The 22,372-nt window shown below is 45.8% G+C and overlaps 1 protein-coding gene across 1 annotated transcript in view; it reads right to left on the reverse strand.

The window, feature by feature from the left end:
* Nucleotides 1-1,437: 1,437 nt before the first annotated feature.
* CHRDL2 (chordin like 2) overlaps nt 1,438-22,372 on the reverse strand; it is a 35,159-nt gene continuing 14,224 nt past the window's right edge. Inside the window, exons 7-11 of the mRNA XM_073329130.1 lie at nt 21,355-21,526; nt 19,840-20,034; nt 14,222-14,404; nt 8,891-8,983; nt 1,438-1,517 (exon numbers count right to left, since the gene is read on the reverse strand). Of these exons, the coding sequence (XP_073185231.1) occupies nt 1,438-1,517; nt 8,891-8,983; nt 14,222-14,404; nt 19,840-20,034; nt 21,355-21,526 (723 nt within the window). The remainder of the gene's footprint in view (nt 1,518-8,890; nt 8,984-14,221; nt 14,405-19,839; nt 20,035-21,354; nt 21,527-22,372) is intronic.

Below are 22,372 nucleotides of genomic sequence, written 5' to 3' on the forward strand. Positions count from 1 at the left end.
AAATGAGCACAGGGAAACCATAGGGGGTTGGAAATTCACACCTTGGCCCATATTCAACCCTGGGGTAACCCTGTTGAAGGTTTCAGAGTAGCAGCCATGTTAGTCTGTATTCGCAAAAAGAAAAGGAGTACTTGTGGCACCTTAGAGACTAACCAATTTATCTGTTGAAGGTGGTGCAGTTACACTAGGGATGAATTGGGCCCTTGGATATCCTGGGGCTTTCTAAGCACTATAATGAATGGGTTTTAATTTTTAGAGCCTGAAGGTGCCCATCACCGTATGGCCTTGAAAAGTAAATGTATGTGGCCTGCAAAGAGAAAAAATAATCTGTTGGTTCTGCATTTTTTTCTATGTGGTGCAGAAAGGAGGCCTAGCCACTTCCACCCGTAGTGTTTTCCAGAAAAATATGCCCCTTTCCCACCTTAGAAACATCAGGACTGTCAACTCTTGTCATCTCTATTTTGTCGCTGGAGGTCTCCTTCGAGGACGAGAGAACTGGAGTGGGAGCTTCTTTGTCTCTCAGTTGAAGACAGAGGGTGAAGGATGTTCGAATCCTTCACAAAGAGGGTTTTCCCTCCTTCCTCTTTGTCAGGAGTTTGAGTGAAATAGGTGGTAAGTAAATCAAAGGAAATATAAAGCTCTGTAAACAATTGAACTAAAAATCCTCTTCCCTCTCTGTTGTCCCTATTTAGGACCCTGATTCAGCCAGGACCCTAAGCATGTCACCTAACTTTAAGAACATGAATAGTTCCACTGAAGGAAGTGGGACTACTCACGGGATTAATGTTTTGTACTTGAACTCCTGGCTGAATTAGGGCCTAGGTCAGTCTGCAAAGAGGCTACATCCCTGGGAAATTTGCCATGATGGGTTTATAACATCACTAGTTCTCCAGTCCTCCAAGGAGTCTTCCAGCTAAAACAGATTCAAGAGCTGATATTTCTAAAGTAATATAGCTGGTTTGTATTTTAAACAAAACAAATGCTTTGTACATCACAACGATGCTTAAAAAGGAAACAAAGGCGATTTTGTCTCTTTGCAGGTTTCCTTTAAGATGATAACGGTAGAAGGAATAAGACTCCTGTACTGTTTCACTGGTCGCCCATGATACTGGCTAGAGATACAAAACAGATAGGAACCAGAGCCCGTATTTTCTCTCTTCACAGTGCACCACTCCTGTCTTCTCCTCCTTTTTTGGCACACCTGAAATCGTTGACGAGCAAGAGACAAGGGGTTGAGTCCCCCAACCCATCTCTGGGAACATTCCAAAGGGTGTCACATCCATGGTTGTAGCCGTGTTTCAGACTCAGATCTGTTGTCGTCGTTGGTTTGATTGCTTGAGTTTTTAGTTTACATCCGTCTTTTTTTCCTTTTATTGCTGTGCGAGTTTATTTAATAATGCAACTTTTTCATATATATATATTTGTTTGTGTTTTTTTTTACAAGTTCTTTGTTTCTTTCTCTGGACTCTCTGTCATCTTAAGCCCTGATGTTTGGGCTCTGAAGTTGTTCCAGTGACCTATATGAGAAGAGAAGACAGATGTATATTCACTACAGATGACTCTCTGAAACTTGCCCTATTGGGAATGTAATACTAATAAATAATTATTATTTGTATTATCATGGCACCAGGATCCCTAGATATGGACCAGGACCCCATGTGCTAGGTGCTGTACAAACCCAGAACAAAAAGAGAGTATTATCTTATACTTACAGTCTAAGTATAAGACAAGAGACAGATGGGGGAGTACAATGAATAGGGCCCTACCAAATTCACAGCCATGAAAAACACATCACAGACTGTGAAGTCTCATCTCCTCCCCATGAAATCTAGTCTTTTACCCTATACTGTACAGATTTCACAGGGGAGGCCAGAGTTTCTCAAATTGGGGGTCCTGACCCAAAAGGGAGTTGCAGGGGGGTCACAAGGTTTATTCTGGGGGGATTGTGGTATTGCCACCCTTACTTCTGCTCTGCCTTCAGAGCTGGGTGGCTGGAGAGCAGCAGCTGTTGGGCGGGAGCCCAGATCTGAAGGCAGCACCCTGCCAGCAGCAGTGCAGAAGTAAAGGCTAGCAGGGCCGCAACCCCCCTACAATAATCTTGTGACCCCCCCCCCAACTCCTTTTTGGGTCAGGCCCCCTACAATTACAACACCACGAAATTTCAGATTTAAATAGCTGAAATCATGAAATTTATTATTTTTTAAATCCTATGATCATGAAATTGACCAAAATGGACTGTGAATTTGGTAGGGCCCTAGCAGTGAAACAATGAGACCATTAATGTCGCACCTTCCATCCTGAAAGATCCTAAAGGAGAGGACTTTGCAAAGGATTCGGTTATAGAAGAATAGTTCCTTCCACTGCAGAGTGAAATTCTGTTGCCTGTTTTGAGCAGGAGGTCAGACTAGAGTGATCCCTGCTGGCCTTAAAATCGATGAAGTTATGGACTTGATCCTGCAGTTTGTGCTCAGGCACAAGGGGAGTGGTGTCTGAGTAAAGACAAATATCTCCATGGATCACATCACCTCTGAAACTCAGCCGTCCACAGGGCAGAGGGTAGCATTCAGAAAACTACGTTGGGAGAAAGGTGGCTAAGGAAGATGAGAGCTAAACTCCTAATCTGTGCTCTGGGGTCTTTACAATCCATGCTACATCGAGGATGTTTACGTCTGTAAGATCTCACCAGAGAGACCTGCCAACAGTGAACTTACATTATCGTTAGTTTTTATTTATTCGCATTAGCGTAGTGCCCCATCAACCCTGACTCCATTTTGGGATTCCACAGAGCATGGGGATTTCAAACGCAGGGGGGAGATGCTGAAACCATCCCTGCAGGGGTGATTTTAGGGGCTTTCCACATCAGTTTTCCATTATGATTTTCAGTTGGAACCGCAAACCCAAAATAGAAAAAGACCTTAGCCCCCCTGCCCAAAAGCTACAGTGAAAGGTTTAGGATTAGGGTTAGTGTTGGGGTTAGATAAGGAAGGAAATCGAGAGAAAACCAGCACCCCAGGGGTCCTTATGTCGTTACCGTTTTCTTCCTGTTTTCAACCTGAATAGCGATGGAGGCGATGCATGATTGTCATGGAAATAAACTGCTATGCACAGATTCCTCCCACTCTGGGCCCCCTAGATCCCCACCCTCTAGAATCAAGCATATATAGCAAGCTGCTTCCCAGAAATACACCCACAATACGAAACAATCACATCCCCCCCATACCCATACTCCAGCGGCTCCCGGTCATTCCAGTTTAAAATCGTCCACCTTCCTCCAACCTATTCCATGATCCTTGGGAGGAAGGGCAGATTTGAGGCAGTGTGGCGCTAGGGTACTGTTCTGGAACTCAGAAGACTTGAATGCTATTCTTGGCTCTGCCACTGATTTGCTGTGTGACCTTGGTCAAGTCAGTTCACATGTCAGTGCCTCTTTCTCCTCGTCCTCTTAGTTCTGGTTTGTCTATCTAGACTATAAACTCTTAGGGGCAGGGACTGTCTCTTACCATGCATGTATAATGGAGCCATGATGTCAGTGGGGCCTCTATGCACTACTATAATACAGCTACGCAAAATAGCGTGTGGGTGTCAGGAGATGTGGTTTCAATCTGCCCAAGATTTCTGGTGTAATCTCTGGCAAATTGCCCAATTTACAAGGTTTCTCAATCTGTGAAATGGGGATTGAATAATCCTCATCTACCTCCGAAAAGTACTGGGCAGTTTAATTAGTTAGGGCCAGATCCTCAGCTGGTGAAGGCAGTTTACACCAGCTCAAGATCTGGCCCTTTACCTTCATACAGCACTTTCAGTATGGTAAGTGATAGAAGTGTTAAGTATTAATCGTATTAGTTAAGTACTAATCATTCGTATTGTGTGGGTTTTGGAAGAATTGCACTTCTTTTTGTGTTCACGGAGCATCCAAGAAAGTATCACAGTTTTCTCAGATGTATTCATTATTAAAACTGATTCAACACATTTTGGGGGTGAAATTTGTTAATTCTCCAGCTCATCATTGGAAATCTGAAATTCACATTCTGTTACCTCGTTGTGATTGGTCACAAACCACAACCTTGTTGTGATTGGTCATAACCCCCCTGTGATGGGTTTTTTCTCTGGCCTCTTATTGGCTAAGTGTAATTCCTTTTCTTCTAGATTTCTGGATTACAAATTTAAAATTCCTTTTCGGCAAACACTCTTGCTAGTAAAACCTTGGCATGCGGCTGTACAAAGGGCTGGGAAGGACCTTAGATTAAATATTCAAGTGGAAAATATTTTTAAGTATTTGCCTAGCTCTTATTGTCATTAAACTCATACAGAGTGTCAGCTGAGTCAGAGAGTAAGGATGGTCCAGTGGGTAGGACAGTAGGCCGACATCCGAAATCGCTGGGTTCAACTTCCAGTACTGCCATAGACTTTCGGTATAACCTAGGGTAAGTCATTTAGTCTCTGTGTGCCTTACTCCTTCATCTGTAAAATGGGGATAATAAAACATCCCTACCTCACAAGTGTGCTAAGGGAATAAATACATTACAAATTGTGAGGTGCTCAGAGGCTATGGAAAAGGGGCCTTATATATATATTTCAGATGGCTAGGGGACACACTATAACAAATAAGTGCTGTTGTATATTGGTTCGGATTTATTTTACTGTTAAATATCACAATAATTGTTGGTTTCAGAGTAACAGCCGTGTTAGTCTGTATTCGCAAAAAGAAAAGGAGGACTTGTGGCACCTTAGAGACTAACCAATTTATTTGAGCATAAGCTTTCGTGAGCTACAGCTCACTTCATCGGATGCATACTGTGGAAAGTGTAGAAGATCTTTTTATATACACACAAAGCATGAAAAAATACCTCCTCCCACCCCACTCTCCTGCTGGTAATAGCTTATCTAAAGTGATCACTCTCCTTACAATGTGTATGATAATCAAGTTGGGCCATTTCCAGCACAAATCCAGGTTTTCTCACCCCGCCACCCCCACCACACACACAAACCCACTCTCCTGCTGGTAATAGCTTATCTAAAGTGACCACTCTCCTTATAATGTGTATGATAATCAAGGTGGGCCATTTCCAGCACAAATCCAGGGTTTAACAAGAACACCTGAGGAGGGGGGTGGGTAGGAAAAAACAAGGGGAAATAGGTTACCTTGCATGATGACTTAGCCACTCCCAGTCTCTATTCAAGCCTAAGTTAATTGTATCCAATTTGCAAATGAATTCCAATTCAACAGTTTCTCGCTGGAGTCTGGATTTGAAGTTTTTCTGTTGAAGAATTGCAACTTTCATGTCTGTAATCGCGTGACCAGAGAGATTGAAGTGTTCTCCGACTGATTTATGAATGTTAAAATTTTTGACATCTGATTTGTGTCCATTTATTCTTTTACGTAGAGACTGTCCAGTTTGACCAATGTACATGGCAGAGGGGCATTGCTGGCACATGATGGCATATATCACATTGGTGGATGTGCAGGTGAACGAGCCTCTGATAGTGTGGCTGATGTTATTAGGCCCTGTGATGGTGTCCCCTGAATAAATATGTGGGCACAGTTGGCAACCGGCTTTGTTGCAAGGATAGGTTCCTGGGTTAGTGGTTCTGTTGTGTGGTGTGTGGTTGCTGGTGAGTATTTGCTTCAGGTTGGGGGGCTGTCTGTAGGCAAGGACTGGCCTGTCTCCCAGGATTTGTGAGAGTGATGGGTCATCCTTCAGGATAGGTTGTAGATCCTTAATAATGCATTGGAGGGGTTTTAGTTGGGGGCTGAAGGTGACGGCTAGTGGCGTTCTGTTATTTTCTTTGTTGGGCCTGTCCTGTAGTAGGAGACTTCTGGGAACTCTTCTGGCTCTATCAATCTGTTTCTTCACTTCCGCAGGTGGGTATTGTAGTTGTAAGAATGCTTGTAGAGATCTTGTAGGTGTTTGTCTCTGTCTGAGGGGTTGGAGCAAATGCGGTTGTATCGCAGAGCTTGGCTGTGGACGATGGATCGTGTGGTGTGGTCAGGGTGAAAGCTGGAGGCATGTAGGTAGGAATAGCGGTTGGTGGGTTTCCGGTATAGGGTGGTGTTTATGTGACCATTGTTTATTAGCACTGTAGTGTCCAGGAAATGGATCTCTTGTGTGGATTGGTCTAGGCCGAGGTTGATGGTGGGATGGAAATTGTTGAAATCATGGTGGAATTCCTCAAGGGCTTCTTTTCCATGGGTCCAGATGATGAAGATGTCATCAATATAGCGCAAGGTAACCTATTTCCCCTTGTTTTTTCCTACCCCCCCCCCCCAGACGTTCTTGTTAAACCCTGGATTTGTGCTGGAAATGGCCCACCTTGATTATCATACACATTGTAAGGAGAGTGGTCACTATAGATAAGCTATTACCAGCAGGAGAGTGGGTTTGTGGGGGGGGGGGGGGGTGAGAAAACCTGGATTTGTGCTGGAAATGGCCCAACTTGATTATCATACACATTGTAAGGAGAGTGATCACTTTAGATAAGCTATTACCAGCAGGACAGTGGGGTAGGAGGAGGTATTTTTTCATGCTTTGTGTGTATATAAAAAGATCTTCTACACTTTCCACAGTATGCATCCGATGAAGTGAGCTGTAGCTCACGAAAGCTTATGCTCAAATAAATTGGTTAGTCTCTAAGGTGCCACAAGTACTCCTTTTCTTTTTACAATAATTGTTGTACACCCATCGAAAAATCAGCCACGGAAGATGCTGGGGAAGCTGTCTTTTGTATTGCTAGTAAGTTTCTGATTCCAATATTCTATACAGTACTTTGAACCCTTCCTTATTCTCCCAGTAGCTGATCTCAGCACCTTTAATCCCAGGAAGGATTGTGTATCCCTAATGCTGTCATCTCCAGGAGGAATATTTTCTAGCTGAATTAGTCTCCTGTCACTGGACAATTGCTGGCCAAGGCTTTCCTAGAAACCTCGGTAACTGTAATTGGTGATTTCACAACATTGCTATTTTTTCACACCACAGTCCCTTTCGAAGCAGTGCACTTGTGAAATTGCAGAGAGCAGGGTGTTTAGGTCATCGGAAGCTTCATCGGGAAAAACAGGATTACAATGACATGGTGTTAATCCTTGTGTGGGCGAAATAAGGATGAACAAAAGGAATTTTAAACAGTTATTTTAGGCATGTCTGCCTTGGACATTTTGCAGCCCAATTAATTTTTGTTCTTGAAATCTACACTGTGCGTGACTTTAAACAATGGTGCATTATGCATGACTCAAGAATGTGAGTGCTCACAAAAGGTGCCAGTCTATTTAAATCCAGAGACTGTGAGCAGAGCTCACCAGAGCAACAAAAGACCCTGTCTCCTCAGGTGAGGGATGGGCCAGATAACCCAGGATTTAAGCGCGCACTGGAGACAAAGAATAAAAATCAGAGACAGGAGCAAGGATCAAAGGTTTAAAACGAGCTCTCCCGACAGCATCACTGCTCTGCAATGGAGTTCATGGAGTCAGTCGACGATGCCTAGGGGAACTCTACCTGGATACGTGAAATGACCAGGAGGGAACCATGGACTGATGGCCTCAGAGACTAAAGTCCTCTAGTTAGCCACCAAACAGATGGCAAGTAGTCCCACACAACCCTGCTTCAAAACCCTCTGAAGTCTGGAGGTTTTTAAGATCAGGTTGGTGTGACAGGGTGCTGGGCACAAAGTGCTTAATCAGCCCCCTGCCACGCCAGCCCCAATCAAGGGGAATGGATCGGGACTGGCTGAATAGCCCTGCCTGCTTGGCAACTAGAAACACCTGCCAACCTAAGTAGCTGGGGTTATAAAGGCTGGGAGGGAGGGAGGCAGAGGCTGAGAGGGACTGGTGGCTCTGGTCTGCTGCTTGTGAACCTTGGCTGTAAAATCCTGTATATAGATAGTAAGGTGGTGGTGGGAAATAGATATAAATAAAATACACTGGCGACTGCATCAACCCGAGGCGTCCCTGACTGGTTTGTGAGGGCAGCGGGGCAGAAGCTAGAGGGGCCCAGCTGCGCCTCGCTACAGTTGGACAAACAGCTGTCAGGGACTGTCTAGGTTTACTAGGTCCTGCCACAAAGCAAGGCACTGGAGCGGGGGGACCAGGGGGCCACAGCCCCACCACTTTTCACTGGCCGTAAGGGCGAGCAACAGGGGGCCAGAGATGAGAAAGCAGGGGGTGGGGTCTTGGGGGGAAGGGATGGTGTGAGGGCAGAGCCTTAGGGGGCAGGGCCATGGTTCGGGCGCCGGTGGCCGCTTTTAGGAAGCTCCCTCCACTCCTGGCTGGACTCACGTCCCTTCCAGCCCTACGTTTCTATGATTCTCTGCCACGGCTCCACTGAGCTGAGACCCTCACTTTCATGTTACACAGGCTGCTGAGCAGCTATCAGACGATCAGTCTTGGCATGGGCCAAGCGGTGAATGACTACGCAGCTCAAGCCTGCCACAACCACTCTCTGTCAGTATGTGGCCTGGTGATGCCAAATTATTACAACATTTACACACTTCCAGGAACACGAAGGAGAGCTTCAATATTTTGGGGAGATTTTTTTCAAAGCCATTGCATCACTTTTTCCGGTAATGCCAGATGGATTAGATATAAAAATCAAACAGTTTTACGGACTTTGGAGAGATGTGACCTTTGGGTTGCGTAATTGCATGTCCACTTTAAGGAATTTGGCTGGTCTTTCCAAACGTCATAAAGTGAAAGAGTGACTGGTAACAGAGCAGACTGGGCATGTTTAAAGACATTTAGTCTGTGCCCCTTGTTAAGCGTAGACAAATCAGGTTGCTCGCACCACATTTCATTCCCCCTCTTTGCTCAGGGGGGTACAAAAGGTCTTTATGGGATGGCTGATGAACCCAGTCTGCTCTTGCCAGGAGGTTACAGAAGTAAAGATTTACCCTTTATTTGTACCTTCATTTGTTCTGGTGACCAGCCTAAAGTTCTGCGCTTCTGGGTTGAACTCCTCTTTCCTGATCTTCTTGACCTGTATCAAATGAAATATTCCTGGGGACAGAGATGATCGGCATGAACATTTTACAGCTAGTTCGATCTTAGCTCCATTTTAAAACAGAACAACCCCACCACCACCAAGGAAAAAAACCTTCTCTTTCGTTAGCTAATTAGAAAGGTAAAAGCATAGGAACAGTGGAAGCACCAGACTGGATCAGACCTGTGGTCCATCTAATAAAAAGCCAAGAGTTGCCATACGGGGTCAGACCATGGTCCATCTCGCCCAGTATTCTGTCTCCAACAGTGGCCTTTACCAGAGCTTCAAGGGGAATGTACAGAACAGAGCAGTTATGGAAAGATCTACTGCTGTCTTCTACCCCTGACTTCTGGTAGTCAGAGGTTTAGGGTTAGCGCAACCATGGGGTTGCACATCTGACCATCTTGGCTAGCAGCCATTGTCCCCATGAACTTATCCAGTTCTTTTTTGAACCCAGGTATACATCTGGCCTTCACAACATCCCATGGCAATGAGTTCCACAGGTTAGTTGTGCATTGTATGAAAAAGTACTTCCTCTTGTTTGTATTAAACCTGCAGCCTATTAATTTCATCAAGTGGTCCCTGGTTTTTGTATTGTGGGAAAAAGTAAATAAACCTTTCCTATTGACTTTTTCCACACCAGTCTTGATTTTATCGACCTCTATCAGATCCCCCGCTTAGTCCTCTCTTGTCTAAGCTGAACACCCCTAATCTTTTTTGTCTCTCCTCATATGGAAGCCGTTCCATACTCTTGATCATCTCTCTTGCCCTTCTCTGAACCTTTTCCAGTTCCACTATCTCCTTTTTGAGATGGGGCGACCAGAACTGCAGCAGTATTCAAGATGTGGGCGCACCATGGATTTATATCGCGGCATTACAGTATTTACTGGTTTATTATCTATCCCTTTCCCAGTAGTCCCTAACAGTCTGTTCGCCTTTTTGACTGCTGCTGCGCACTGAGCAGAAGTTTTTAGAGAACTATCTACAGTGACTCCAAGATCTCTTTCTGGGATGGTAACAGCTGGTTTAGAACCCATCGTTGTATACGTATAGTTGGCATTATTTGTTCCAATGTGCCTAACTTTGCACGTATCAACATTGCCTTTCATCTGCCACTTTGTTGCCCAGTCACCCGGTTTGGAGAGATCCCTCTGTAATGCCTCGCACCCCATTATCTAGTCCTGTCTCCGAGAATCGCAATACCAGATACTTCAGAGGAAGGTACAAAAACCCTTCCATTGAGTTATCATGATTTCAAAATATCTCTGTAATAATAGGAATAACTAATAACAGTAGCACTTGGAGACCGCAGCCAAGGCCAAGGCCCAGGCCCCATTGTGCTGTACAGCACCTAGCGCCTGATCTCACCTGGGGCCTCTAGCTACTACCATAACACAGACAATAACAATATGACAACAGGACCCTCTCTCTCATGGCCCTTCTGACAAACACCTCCAGCCTCATCTCCGCACCCCTCCTTTCAGAGCCCCTCGTTCCCGTGTCCATGGCATTGGCTGGTGCTGATCCATATTTCATTTTTCTAGGCATTCAGCAGCCAACACTTCTTTTAATCCCCCAGTTTAGCAATGTAGCTTGACTAGGAAATATAAAAATATTTCTACATAGAGTTATGCTTCTTTTGTGCCAGAGTCAGACTGCGAGCGGGGGCGTTTGAGTCAATTGTTTAATTCAAGAAAACCAGAACATGTATTTAGCAATGGAAATGACCTTTAAGATGGATTAGGTATTATAACATTCATCTTAAGTAGTGAACTACTGACAAACATGCCAGGTATGCCTGGAACATCCTTCTTCACCCTCTCACTTAGCCTCTCTTCAGCCAAGGGCAACCTCTGTTTCCACTGGTCTGGTATGTGAGAGGAAGTGTCAGCTAGTGGTTGAAGCAGAAGACTCAAAGGCATGACTAGAACTGAGGGAATCATGTCTGATTTTTCGATTTAGTGGCCAAATTGAAAAATCGAAGAAAAAAACGGTTAATTTCAAATCCAAATTGAGGTCTTGGGGTTTTTTTTCAGTTCTTCTCAATGAAATAAAAAACCTGAAAACATTTCCTTCTGGTCGAATGAAACATTTTAAAAATGTCATTTCAGATCACCGTTTTGGACATTTCCAAAATTCTTGTTTTCAGTTTTTTTCAGTTGAAGCTACTTGCCGAATTTGACCTAAATTCACAAATAGTTTCAGCGCCCAGAGAAATGCATTTTCTGGTGAGTTTACTATTAGCCAAAATAAAAAGTCACCCAGCCTTAGCCCTGACTCTTGGGCTCCATTTCTGGTTCTGGCTCTGGCTCTGCCTCTGAATTGATCTGTGGCTTTGGGCAGCCTCAGTGCGTTCTCTGTAAAATGGATATACTTCCCTCACCGGAGTGCTTAGAGGCTTAATTAATGACTTGATGAAGTATGGTCCAGTGAATAGGGTGCTCACCTGGGCTGTGGGACACCTGTGTTTGATTCCTCTTCTGACACAAACATCCCATATGACCCTGGGCAAGTCACCTAGCCACTCTGGGCCTCAGGTCCCCATCTGGAGAATGGGGATAACAGCCCTGCCCTACCTCACAGTTGGGAGTTTGAAGCTGCTCGGATACTCTGGTGATGGGGGCCATGTAAGTACCTTAGTTAGATGACTAGAAAACATTGAACTTCCTTAGCTATAAAAGATCAGAGTAGATTATGGATCACACTGGAGCATCCATTTCAGTAGGACCCAGAGGGGCTTCACAGAGAAGAAGTCTTCTGTCTGAGGGGCTAAGAGGATCCAGCGGGGTTAGCAGATAGGTGGAGAGAGACAGATGTCCTGTCCTCTTAAGGAGCTCAGCTTCCTGAGGGGATCCTTGCTGCTGCTGCTTTTCTCCTTCATTCACCTTTCCTAATGGGCAAAGGCAACAGCCCTAGCCATGTGAGAAAACCATGTGCGTGTCTGTTTGTGAACTGACACAGCTCCGAGTGTGTGTCTATAGAGAGTGCCACACAGTCCTGACAGCAGCATACATGCGTGGGGGGGGGGAGACAGAGAAATCTGCTAAAATGCTCCGTAAAACTGTCTTATCAACAGCCTGAATAAAAAGAGACAGGGACAGAAAAAGCCAGTATGTGCATGCCACCCTGTGACATGACTACGGGGCTCAGCTCATCTATCTACTCCCCAGGAGTCCGGCTACGGAGTGACAGCAATGGCGGCAGGGGGCTAAGAGAAGGTCTCCTCAAAGTCCACTTCTTCCTGTTCTCTGCCCCCAGCTCTAAGCCCCACCCCAGTGCATAGAAACAGATTTAAAAAGCAATGTCAGTGCTTTATAATGCCTTAGGAAATAACAGCACTTGCCTGCTTCACAAGGGTGTTGCCACGCTTACTAAATTAAGATGATGTTAGGTCTAGGTGTACTTAATCCTCAGCACCGGGGGCTGGACTAGATGACCTCTGGAGTTCCCTTCCAGCCCCACAGTTCTGTGATTCTATATTTACAGAGTGCTTTGAGATCCTCAGATGAAACACATGAAGAGTGTCCTCTTGCGCCCTCTGAAATCAATGGCAAAGTTTGCACTGATTTCCACAGGCCCAGAATCAGGCCCTGTACTATTATCATTGAAGTGATGTATAGACACAGCCTGTACCAAAGCAGGAATAGATAATGCCGCTTAGGGGTGAGAAATACTATAGGTCACACACAATAGTGAGGTGGATGAACTCCAGTGGTCTGCTCCCAGCCTCCCTCCACCCACAAGTCTTCTTCTGTTACTCAAGTGAAATACAGTGCCGTGGTGGAATCCATACGTGACTGTGCTCACACAGTCTCCCAGCAGTAACACTCTGTGCTGCCAAGCAAAAGAGCAGAGCTGGGCTCTTGGATGAGGACTTTCCCTGTCTTGGCTGGCAGGGCTGGAAGCTCCCTGGAGGCATGAAGCATTTGGCCTTGGTAGGTGGGAAGACCACACCATGCACTGTTTTGGTAATGACCCCTGCCAACCAATGATGAGCAGCTAGTGTCTGCTAATGAACTTGGCCTGATATCCTGAGTCAATGTCTCAGACTGTGACAGTCCTTCAGTGCCTGTGAATCTCAGCAGCCCTGGCTGGAAACAGAGCCAGGCCTAGGAAGGATGGGTACTCCAGTGAAGGAGCTCAGATACCATGGTGATGGATGTCCTTATTAAAATCTAGATAGGTACAGCCTTCATATTATATTATATATTATAGAGGTCACCTGAGGAAGAAGAACCTGGCCAGTGAAAGAAAGAAGGCGTTTATGGGTATGGATAGAATATGGGCTTAGTGAACCATAAGGAACAACTGAAATGGAGATCTTCTGATATAATAATACCCTCTATTTTCAAGCACCCAGAGCCTTCTAGCCCGCTCCAGTTTATTATGGGTGACCCACAGAGCAATCATCTACTAAATCAAGAATCTGAATTACAATGGGCAGTGGATAGTGGCTAACAGATCCAGTGTCAATAGGAACATAGGATGTAGGACTGAAAAGGGGACTTTGAGTCCTCTTCTATTGTAAATTGGTGTAGATCATTTGAAGTGTAGATCAAGTGAAGTGATCAGTGGAGTGATGCTGACTTAACCAGCTGAGGAAACTGCATGGTACCATACTATATGTATATTGTTTAATCTGAGGTCTCCTCTCATTTTACTGCTTATTAGCTATACTTCAACCTCAAAAATTGAGAGCTTTGGGTCAGATCTGTATTCAGAAGTTTGGATCCAAATCCATCAAGTCTGGAGAACTGGACATGTTGTGTGATGTTGATTTCCAGTGTTTGCTGTTTCCTGTTGAGTCAGTATACCATGAGAAGTGTTTTATTGCAGTATTGCAATCTTTGCTCTTTCAGTTTGGGGTGGAAGATGGAGAGGACACGGATCAGGCAAAAATGAAAAGGAATGAATGGAACTCTTCTGAATGTCAGAAAGAGTTCACCTTGGGTTTGGTGTGAATTCAAGGGCAGTGGTTGAAGGAGGGTCAGATTTTATCCAGACTGGTTTACTCAACTACTGTGCATCAGGTCTGTCTTACAATGGGGTTACTAGACACATCTACCTACAATCAATGTTATCCATGGAGATGTCTCCAAATCAGCAGACTGAGATTACCTAGGTAGGAGCATTGCTGAAAGAAGCCAAAAACATGATTCTCCTGCCAAAGCTAGAGAGGAGACTAAACAGGTATAGCCAATGACCCTTCAAATAACCCTTAAAAATTATTTGCTGGTTTCATTCACCAGATTCACCTTTTACCAGTTTCCAGCTGTAAATTTCCACCTCTTCAGAAGAGTCTTTCTCGATTGCAATTTTTCTCAGGTTTTCCTGTGGGCTCTCGGAACCGGGTGGCACAAACATGTAGACCAATACCCTATTCAGATTCTGGGCACATCTGGGGGTATTTATTTCATCAGTCGGCTTGACTTTGGCATCTAAACACAAACAAAGTCAGCATTAGTTGTTTCGCAGCTCTGTAGCCAATAAGAGCGGCGCAGAGAATGTAGACCAGGACTCAGAGCAAGTCCACACTGCAATTAGCGGTGTGATTACAGCTCAGGTAGACATACCTGAGCTAGCTTTGATCTAGTTAGCATGCGTACCGATAGCTGTCCAAGCCCACCCAGAACCCTGAGCATGTCCTCGCATGCCTAGTCCATGCCAGGATCCATGCCTGTGTCTTGACTGCTAATTTTAGCCATGCTAGCTAGAGCAAAACTAGCATGGGTATGCCTACCCAAGCTCCAATCACACCTCTGACTGTAGTATAATTGAGTCTTAAGGCACTTATCTGAAAATAAGGAGCACCGAATATTATGATGAGTTTTAAAAGGAGACCATTGAGTTTTCTGTAAGTGGACGGAGACCATGACCGTATTGCTATTGAATGCTGAGATAGTGACATACCCTAGCGTTAGCAATGGTGAAGGTAGATTTTTTTTAAGTTCTCTGTTATTTGCCATGTGGATTGTTAAAAACCATTATTTTTCCAATTCACAGCCTCTGTGTTGTACACAGAAAATGGTAGGGGTCAAATAGCAGCAAACTGAAAACCTGCCCAAAACAAAACGGAGCAAAATTCTTATCTCAGATCCTGTCGGTGGAGCTCAACTTGATTCGCTCTCCCTACCCATAAGGGTCTCTTAGGGTATATCCGGGGGGTGTGTGCTTCAGAACCCGAGCTGCAACTTCCAAGTGCTGTCTACACAGTTTGTCTACACCGCTGTTTTTAGCACATGAGCACAAGCCCCACTCGCCCAAGTCTGTCAACCCACGCTGGGAGGCTTGCTCTAAAATGCTGCATCGACCTACCCTCATTGACTTCAGCGGGGATAAAGTAGGGCTCAAACCCAATCCCTGGATCTGAACACTCTTGAATTTGGGGGATGATTTACCAATCTTTCGGTCAGATCCTCAGCTGCTGTAGATCTGCACAGCTCCGTTGAAACCAGCAAAGCTATGTTTGTCTACACTAGCTGGGGCTCTGGCCCTTTCATTTCATTTCATCTGGCCTTTTCATTTACATTTCATTTCAATGTAACACATTGGCCTACCACATAGGATTGATCAGTCCCCATCTGCAGGTCATCTGCTGGCCCTCCCTGCCAGGGAAGGGAGAGGGGCACTGAGACTCTAGAAGACAAAGCTTTTGACACGGTCTCCCACAGTATTCTTGTCAGCAAGTTAAGGAAGTATGGGTTGGATGAATGCACTATAAGGTGGGTAGAAAGTTGGCTAGATTGTTGGGCTCAACGGGTAGTGATCAATGGCTCCATGTCTAGTTGGCAGCCGGTGTCAAGTGGAGTGCCCCAAGGGTCGGTCCTGGGGCCGGTTTTGTTCAATATCTTCATAAATGATCTGGAGGATGGTGTGGATTGCACCCTCAGCAAATTTGCAGATGATACTAAACTGGGAGGAGTGGTAGATACGCTGGAGGGCAGGGATAGGATACAGAGGGACCTAAACAAATTGGAGGATTGGGCCAAAAGAAATCTGATGAGGTTCAATAAGGATAAGTGCAGGGTCCTGCACTTAGGACGGAAGAACCCAATGCACAGCTACAGACTAGGGACCGAATGGCTAGGCAGCAGTTCTGCGGAAAAGGACCTAGGGGTGACAGTGGACGAGATGCTGGATATGAGTCAGCAGTGTGCCCTTGTTGCCAAGAAGGCCAATGGCATTTTGGGATGTATAAGTAGGGGCATAGCGAGTAGATCGAGTGACGTGATCGTCCCCCTCTATTCGACATTGGTGAGGCCTCATCTGGAGTACTGTGTCCAGTTTTGGGCCCCACACTACAAGAAGGATATGGATAAATTGGAGAGAGTCCAGCGAAGGGCAACAAAAATGATTAGGGGTCTGGAACACATGACTTATGAGGAGAGGCTGGGGGAACTGGGATTGTTTAGTCTGCAGAAGAGAAGAATGAGGGGGGATTTGATAGCTGCTTTCAACTACCTGAGAGGTAGTTCCAGAGAGGATGGTTCTAGACTATTCTCAGTGGTGGAAGAGGACAGGACAAGGAGTAATGGTCTCAAGTTGCAGTGGGGGAGGTTTAGGTTGGATATTAGGAAAAACTTTTTCATTAGGAGGGTGGTGAAACACTGGAATGCGTTGCCTAGGGAGGTGGTGGAATCTCCTTCCTTAGAAGTTTTTAAGGTCAGGCTTGACAAAGCCTTGGCTGGGATGATTTAATTGGGGATGGGTCCTGCTTTTGAGCAGGGGGTTGGACTAGATGACCTCCTGAGGTCCCTTCTAACCCTGATATTCTATGATTCTATGATTCTAAGTGCTCTGTACAGTGTTATTATTGGGGCAACTCATGCTTTTTGGGCATGGGCTCCAGGAAAACAAAGCAAATCTTCCTGTCCTGATCAGTGAATGAGAGGAAGGTGTCAGAAGATGTATATTAAAGTAGATCCTCCCCTGGGCTTCTTACACTGGCTTTACACGGGTAACTCCATTGACTTTAGTGGGGTGACTCCTGATTTAAATAGTTGTATCTGAAAGGGGAATCTAGCCTGGGCATAGCTATTCTGAATTGGCACCTCCCGACACCTGCCTGGTAGGGACTTTTCCAGCTGCACCCCTCTCTTCTGGCCCATTGGCAGGTCATTTACACTAGTTCAGACTCACTGGACCGGTTTGTGAGCTCACTTTCCCCAGCCAATCAGGAATAGTTTCAATTAAACCAGTGGGATGGCCCCAAAGTAAAGCAGGGGCTAGACCTTTGGCTGGTGCGTATCTGTCAAGGTTCCTCCCCCACTCTGAACGCTAGGGTACAGATGTGGGGACCTGCATGAAAACCCTCCTAAGCTTATCTTTACCAGCTTAGGTCAAAACTTCCCCAAGGTACAAAATATTCCACCCGTTGTCCTTGGATTGGCCGCTACCACCACCAAACTAATACTGGTTACTGGGGAAGAGCTGTTTGGACGCGTCTTTCCCCCCAAAATACTTCCCAAAACCTTGCACCCCACTTCCTGGACAAGGTTTGGTAAAAAGCCTCACCAATTTGCCTAGGTGACTACAGACCCAGACCCTTGGATCTTAAGAGCAATGAACAATCCTCCCAACACTTGCACCCCCCCTTTCCTGGGAAATGTTGGATAAAAAGCCTCACCAATTTGCATAGGTGACCACAGACCCAAACCCTTGGATCTGAGAACAATGAAAAAGCATTCAGTTTTCTTACAAGAAGACTTTTAATAAAAATAGAAGTAAATAGAAATAAAGAAATCCCCCCTGTAAAATCAGGATGGTAGATACCTTACAGGGTAATTAGATTCAAAACATAGAGAACCCCTCTAGGCAAAACCTTAAGTTACAAAAAAGATACACAGACAGAAATAGTTATTCTATTCAGCACAGTTCTTTTCTCAGCCATTTAAAGAAATCATAATCTAACACGTATCTAGCTAGATTACTTACTAAAAGTTCTAAGACTCCATTCCTGGTCTATCCCCGGCAAAGACAGAATATAGACAGACACACAGACCCTTTGTTTCTCTCCCTCCTCCCAGCTTTTGAAAGTATCTTGTCTCCTCATTGGTCATTTTGGTCAGGTGCCAGCGAGGTTACCTTTTAGCTTCTTAACCCTTTACAGGTGAGAGGAGCTTTCCACTGGCCAGGAGGGATTTCAAAGGGGTTTACCCTTCCCTTTATATTTATGACAGTATCAGTGTAGCTCCAGGATCAGGCCCCAGGTATAAGTGAGATCAGAATCAGCCCCCTTTATATTCACTCACACCTACTTATTGAGGTGTCACCCACTCTCCCTTACACGTCACCTCTGAATTTGGTCTGCCTTGTCAGTTGGGAGGGTGGTGGCTGGAGGGATATTTACAACCTTGGGCAATTTTTAACACTCCCAAGCGAACGTGCGTCGTCAATTTTTGGCTTCTGCAGTAATTAAGAATTCGCTTTCATATTTGGAAGCCAGTTTGTTGCATTTGGTTGAGGTTCCTGGAACTCAGAGGAGCTCCCTCCCACCGCTGAATTTAGCCTTGTTCTCTCGCCCTTTTGGCTGGTAAGCTTTTCACACTACTCCAGAGAAAGTCTGGTTATAAATAAACACAGGGAGTTTATTTTAGGAGTGAGAATATGGGGTCTGATTCTGCTCTCACACCAGTCCTACACTGGTGTATCTCCCTCCATGGCAGTGGAGTTCCTCCTGATTTACACTGATGTAAATGACATCGTCATCCTGACAGAGAGAGAACAGCGGAGGGGTGTTTTGCAATGACCATACCATAAGCATTCAGCTAGCTGTCTGGATTTAGCATGATGCTAACAGGGGTGTACCCAGCCTGCCCTCCTCCACCACCATTGCCAACACTGGCCTCCATAGTCCTAAAGCAGGCAAAACCCCCACTAAAGTCAGTGTATGTCTCACCAAGATGGCCCAATAGAGGAGGCATAGCATCACCATCTGTACTGCACTGATTCCAATGATAGCAAATTGCACCCCTGTTGTGCCGTTCAGAGCTTTTGCCCAACAAGTAAGCAAGCCTCCCAACCAGTCCTTTGAGGCACAGCGTGGTTTTACAAATGGGAGCGCCTAGGGCACAGAATAATTATGTGACTTGCCCCAGACAACACAATGAATCAGTGGCGGAGCTGGGACTAGAACCCACGAACCCTAGCTCCCAACCTCTCCTCACCGAAGTCAATACCAAAATCATATGACATGGCTAACCAGTGATAAAGTGGGAGGGATGTGATAACAGCCTACGAGTAATGGAAGGGCCTCGGAGGAATCATTTAGGCTGCGGCAAAGTATTTAAGTTGCGGTAAACGTTCACTGGGGAAAAGCTCCTAGCAGTGAGATTCATAGATTTCAAGGTCCGAAGGGACCACTGTGATCATCTAATCTGACTTCCTGTAGAACACAGCGCATACAACTTCACTCAGCAATTCCTGCTCCTTGGTTCCAAATAGACTCCTACAGAAGTGGGAGAAGTTCCCTTGCTTAAACTTGTAAAGCTAAATGAAGTACAGAGGGACATAACTTAGGAAACTCTCCTTCATTCGAAGGGGGGGGAGGGCGGATCAGGTGGCCTCAGTTCTTTTTCATCTAATCCCTATGATTCAAGCCAGAAAGCTTTCACAAAAAGACCAGAAGCCAATCAGGAGACACAAAAGTCCATGTGTTCATGTACGTAGTAAGGCCCTAATTTTGTTAACACATACGTGTGCTTATTCCACTGAAGTCACATGATTACTCTTGTTTAAAGTTCGGCAAGTGCATAGGTAGGATCGGGGCATTAAAACTAGCCAAAGGAAAGAGAAGCCAGTAATAAATGAAGTCAAAACACCAGGAGAGAGCAGCAAATGCTGGGGAGGATAGTCTATCTGTTCTCCCACGTACCTGGACATACTTTACAACATTTCCCTTCTACTTTCTCAGGATATTCACAAGCATATTCCTTGGGACATGTAACCTTCTGGCAGTCCTGGATCCCATCCGTGCAGGTACATAGGATGCATGGTAGGACTCCATATAGTCGGAAGACAGGATGCCACACTTCTCCATGGGAGTAGGTCTTCCCATTGTAAACGCAAGCTGAAAGAGAAAGAGAGAAGGGGAACAATAAATAATAATAATCATATTGTACCTCTGTACGGTGCCTTTCGTCCTAATGGATCTCAAAGCACTTTGCAAAACTACCAAACTAACAGGCAAACTATGTCAAAGGGATTGCAACACCCACCACTGCAATGCATCCCCCTCTGGGGCACAACACGGCAGCAGTATATCACAGAATACTTCAGGACAGAAGGTGAGTATGAAAATGAGAGCCCATTGAAACTGCAAGGGGGATTTAAGCAGCAGAATGTAGCCACAAGAGTTGGAATTTGGCCAGGTGCATTGAGATCTTTAATGAGCATGAGTTGTCAGGACTGTATCTGAAAGAAGAATGCTGGGCTCCTTAATAACATGCATCTGTTCAGCACTACTCCGAGGGAAGAGCGCCACCTACTGAATTCACAGTAACAGCCGTGTCAGTCTGTATTCGCAAAAAGAAAAGGAGTACTTGTGGCACCTTAGAGACTAACCAATGAAGTGAGCTGTAGCTCACGAAAGCTTATGCTCAAATAAATTGGTTAGTCTCTAAGGTGCCACAAGTCCTCCTTTTCTTTTTACCTACTGAATTGCCACACAAGTTGCTGTGGACTCTGACTCTTCCTTGGCGGTCTCCCATCCAAGGGCCAGAATGTCCCCTCCTAGAGACAAATACCCAGGACGGAGCTGGAGAAGGAAAACACCCCCAAGTTACCCGTGTTTTCCCACACAGTTCCAGGAGGCCGCAAGGGTTGTCTCACTCCCTCACCCCACTTTCTAGTATCCCCAGAGATTCCCCTGGAGAAGGATGCCCAAGCAGGGCTGTGCTGACAGGAACTAGCCCACTTCTGCCACTAACGCGAGGGGCAGTTCCACAGAAAAGTTACTACAGTCCCAGCCCAGGCTGTGTAAATGTTTCTGCAGGTTTTCCAGGGAGACTGTGGAGGGACCTTGTGCCCCATACCGGTTCGTCCCCACTGAAAGGATCCCTGTCCCAGGAGGCCACAGAAGCTAACCCTCCCCCGAAACTCTCCTTTTGCCTGGAAAGAGGTAGTTCCCTGAATGGAAGATGCATCTGGGAGGCACCAGTAATGAGCTGACCCCTTAAGAGAGATGTGATGGGCTCACCACCCAGGCATGGCATTTAATCTGACTCGTCCTGGGCAGACGTGACACCCCCACCCTACACCACCCAGTCTGCCATTTATGTGGCTGCCAATTAACTGGATTCTGCTGCGCTCCGGAAGCCAGCTGAGGTCACATGCCCTCTTCCCAGGGAACACACAGAAACCTCGCCCCCAGGAACAAACAGCCCGTCACCTTTCTTGTGCTTTTCTTTCAAGATGAATTTGACGGTGGTGCCAACTCCGCCTCCTTTTGGCTTGAAGCCCCTGGGAAGGAACTCCAGTGAGGAACTGATCACAGCGGAAGCAGTCTCGCCAAGCAATCTCTTGCTCACCGGATCCCCCAAGCACTGGTCTTGAGAATGTCTCTGTGAAAGGCCGGAAACAAGGATACTACTGAGGACCAGGCAGTTCGGCTGCTCTGTCTGCGGCGCTTTATGGGAAAGTTTAGCTCCAAGTCACACGCACATGGGCTGTGAAGGGGAAATGCTTAGCCTCTAAAGAGTCTAGTGGAGAGTGCATTGAGATGGATAGAAATCAGGGGACCTGGGTGCTATTCCTGGCTCTGCCACTGGGTGGCCATGGGCAAATCATTTCACTTCTCCGTGCCTCTGTTTCCCCTTCTGTCTTATCTGTTTTGATTGCAGGCTTTCTGGCGCAGGGACTCTCTCTTACTATGTGCGTACAGCGCCCAGGACAATAAGGCCCTGATCTTCAGTGGGGCCTCTAAGTGTGACCGTAACACTCTCAATAATGGTAGAGTTGAAATTTGCTACCCTTCCTCGATTCCTGCCACTCAGTCCCACTCCCACAAGACATGTCAAGTCAAATACCATGTCTGACATTAGCAAAGCTACTCTTGGCTTCTAAACCTAGACAATGGGTCATATTCCATGTTTATCCCGGAACACACACACACACACCCAGCCCCGAGGTCAATATAGGCCGTAGGCCAGCAGAAAAGTCAATGTTCTCTCAAGACTGGTAATCCTCCACTGCATGGGAATACCTTGCTCCTGGCTTTGGGATTCCAGAGAAAAATGGGACAAGACACATAGCACAAAGGATTTCCTTGTGGCTATTTCTGGAGTTTTATAGATTGGAGAGGTGTGGTCCTGGCATTTCATCCACAGGGCTTTGGAAAGAGTAAGGACAAGAAGCTATAAGTGACCGAATGCCGCAAACCTGGCATTGGTCATCCAACTTGAAACGTA

This window comes from Lepidochelys kempii, chromosome 1 (genome assembly GCF_965140265.1).
Source record: "Lepidochelys kempii isolate rLepKem1 chromosome 1, rLepKem1.hap2, whole genome shotgun sequence".
In the NCBI taxonomy this organism is placed as follows: Eukaryota; Metazoa; Chordata; order Testudines; family Cheloniidae; genus Lepidochelys; species Lepidochelys kempii.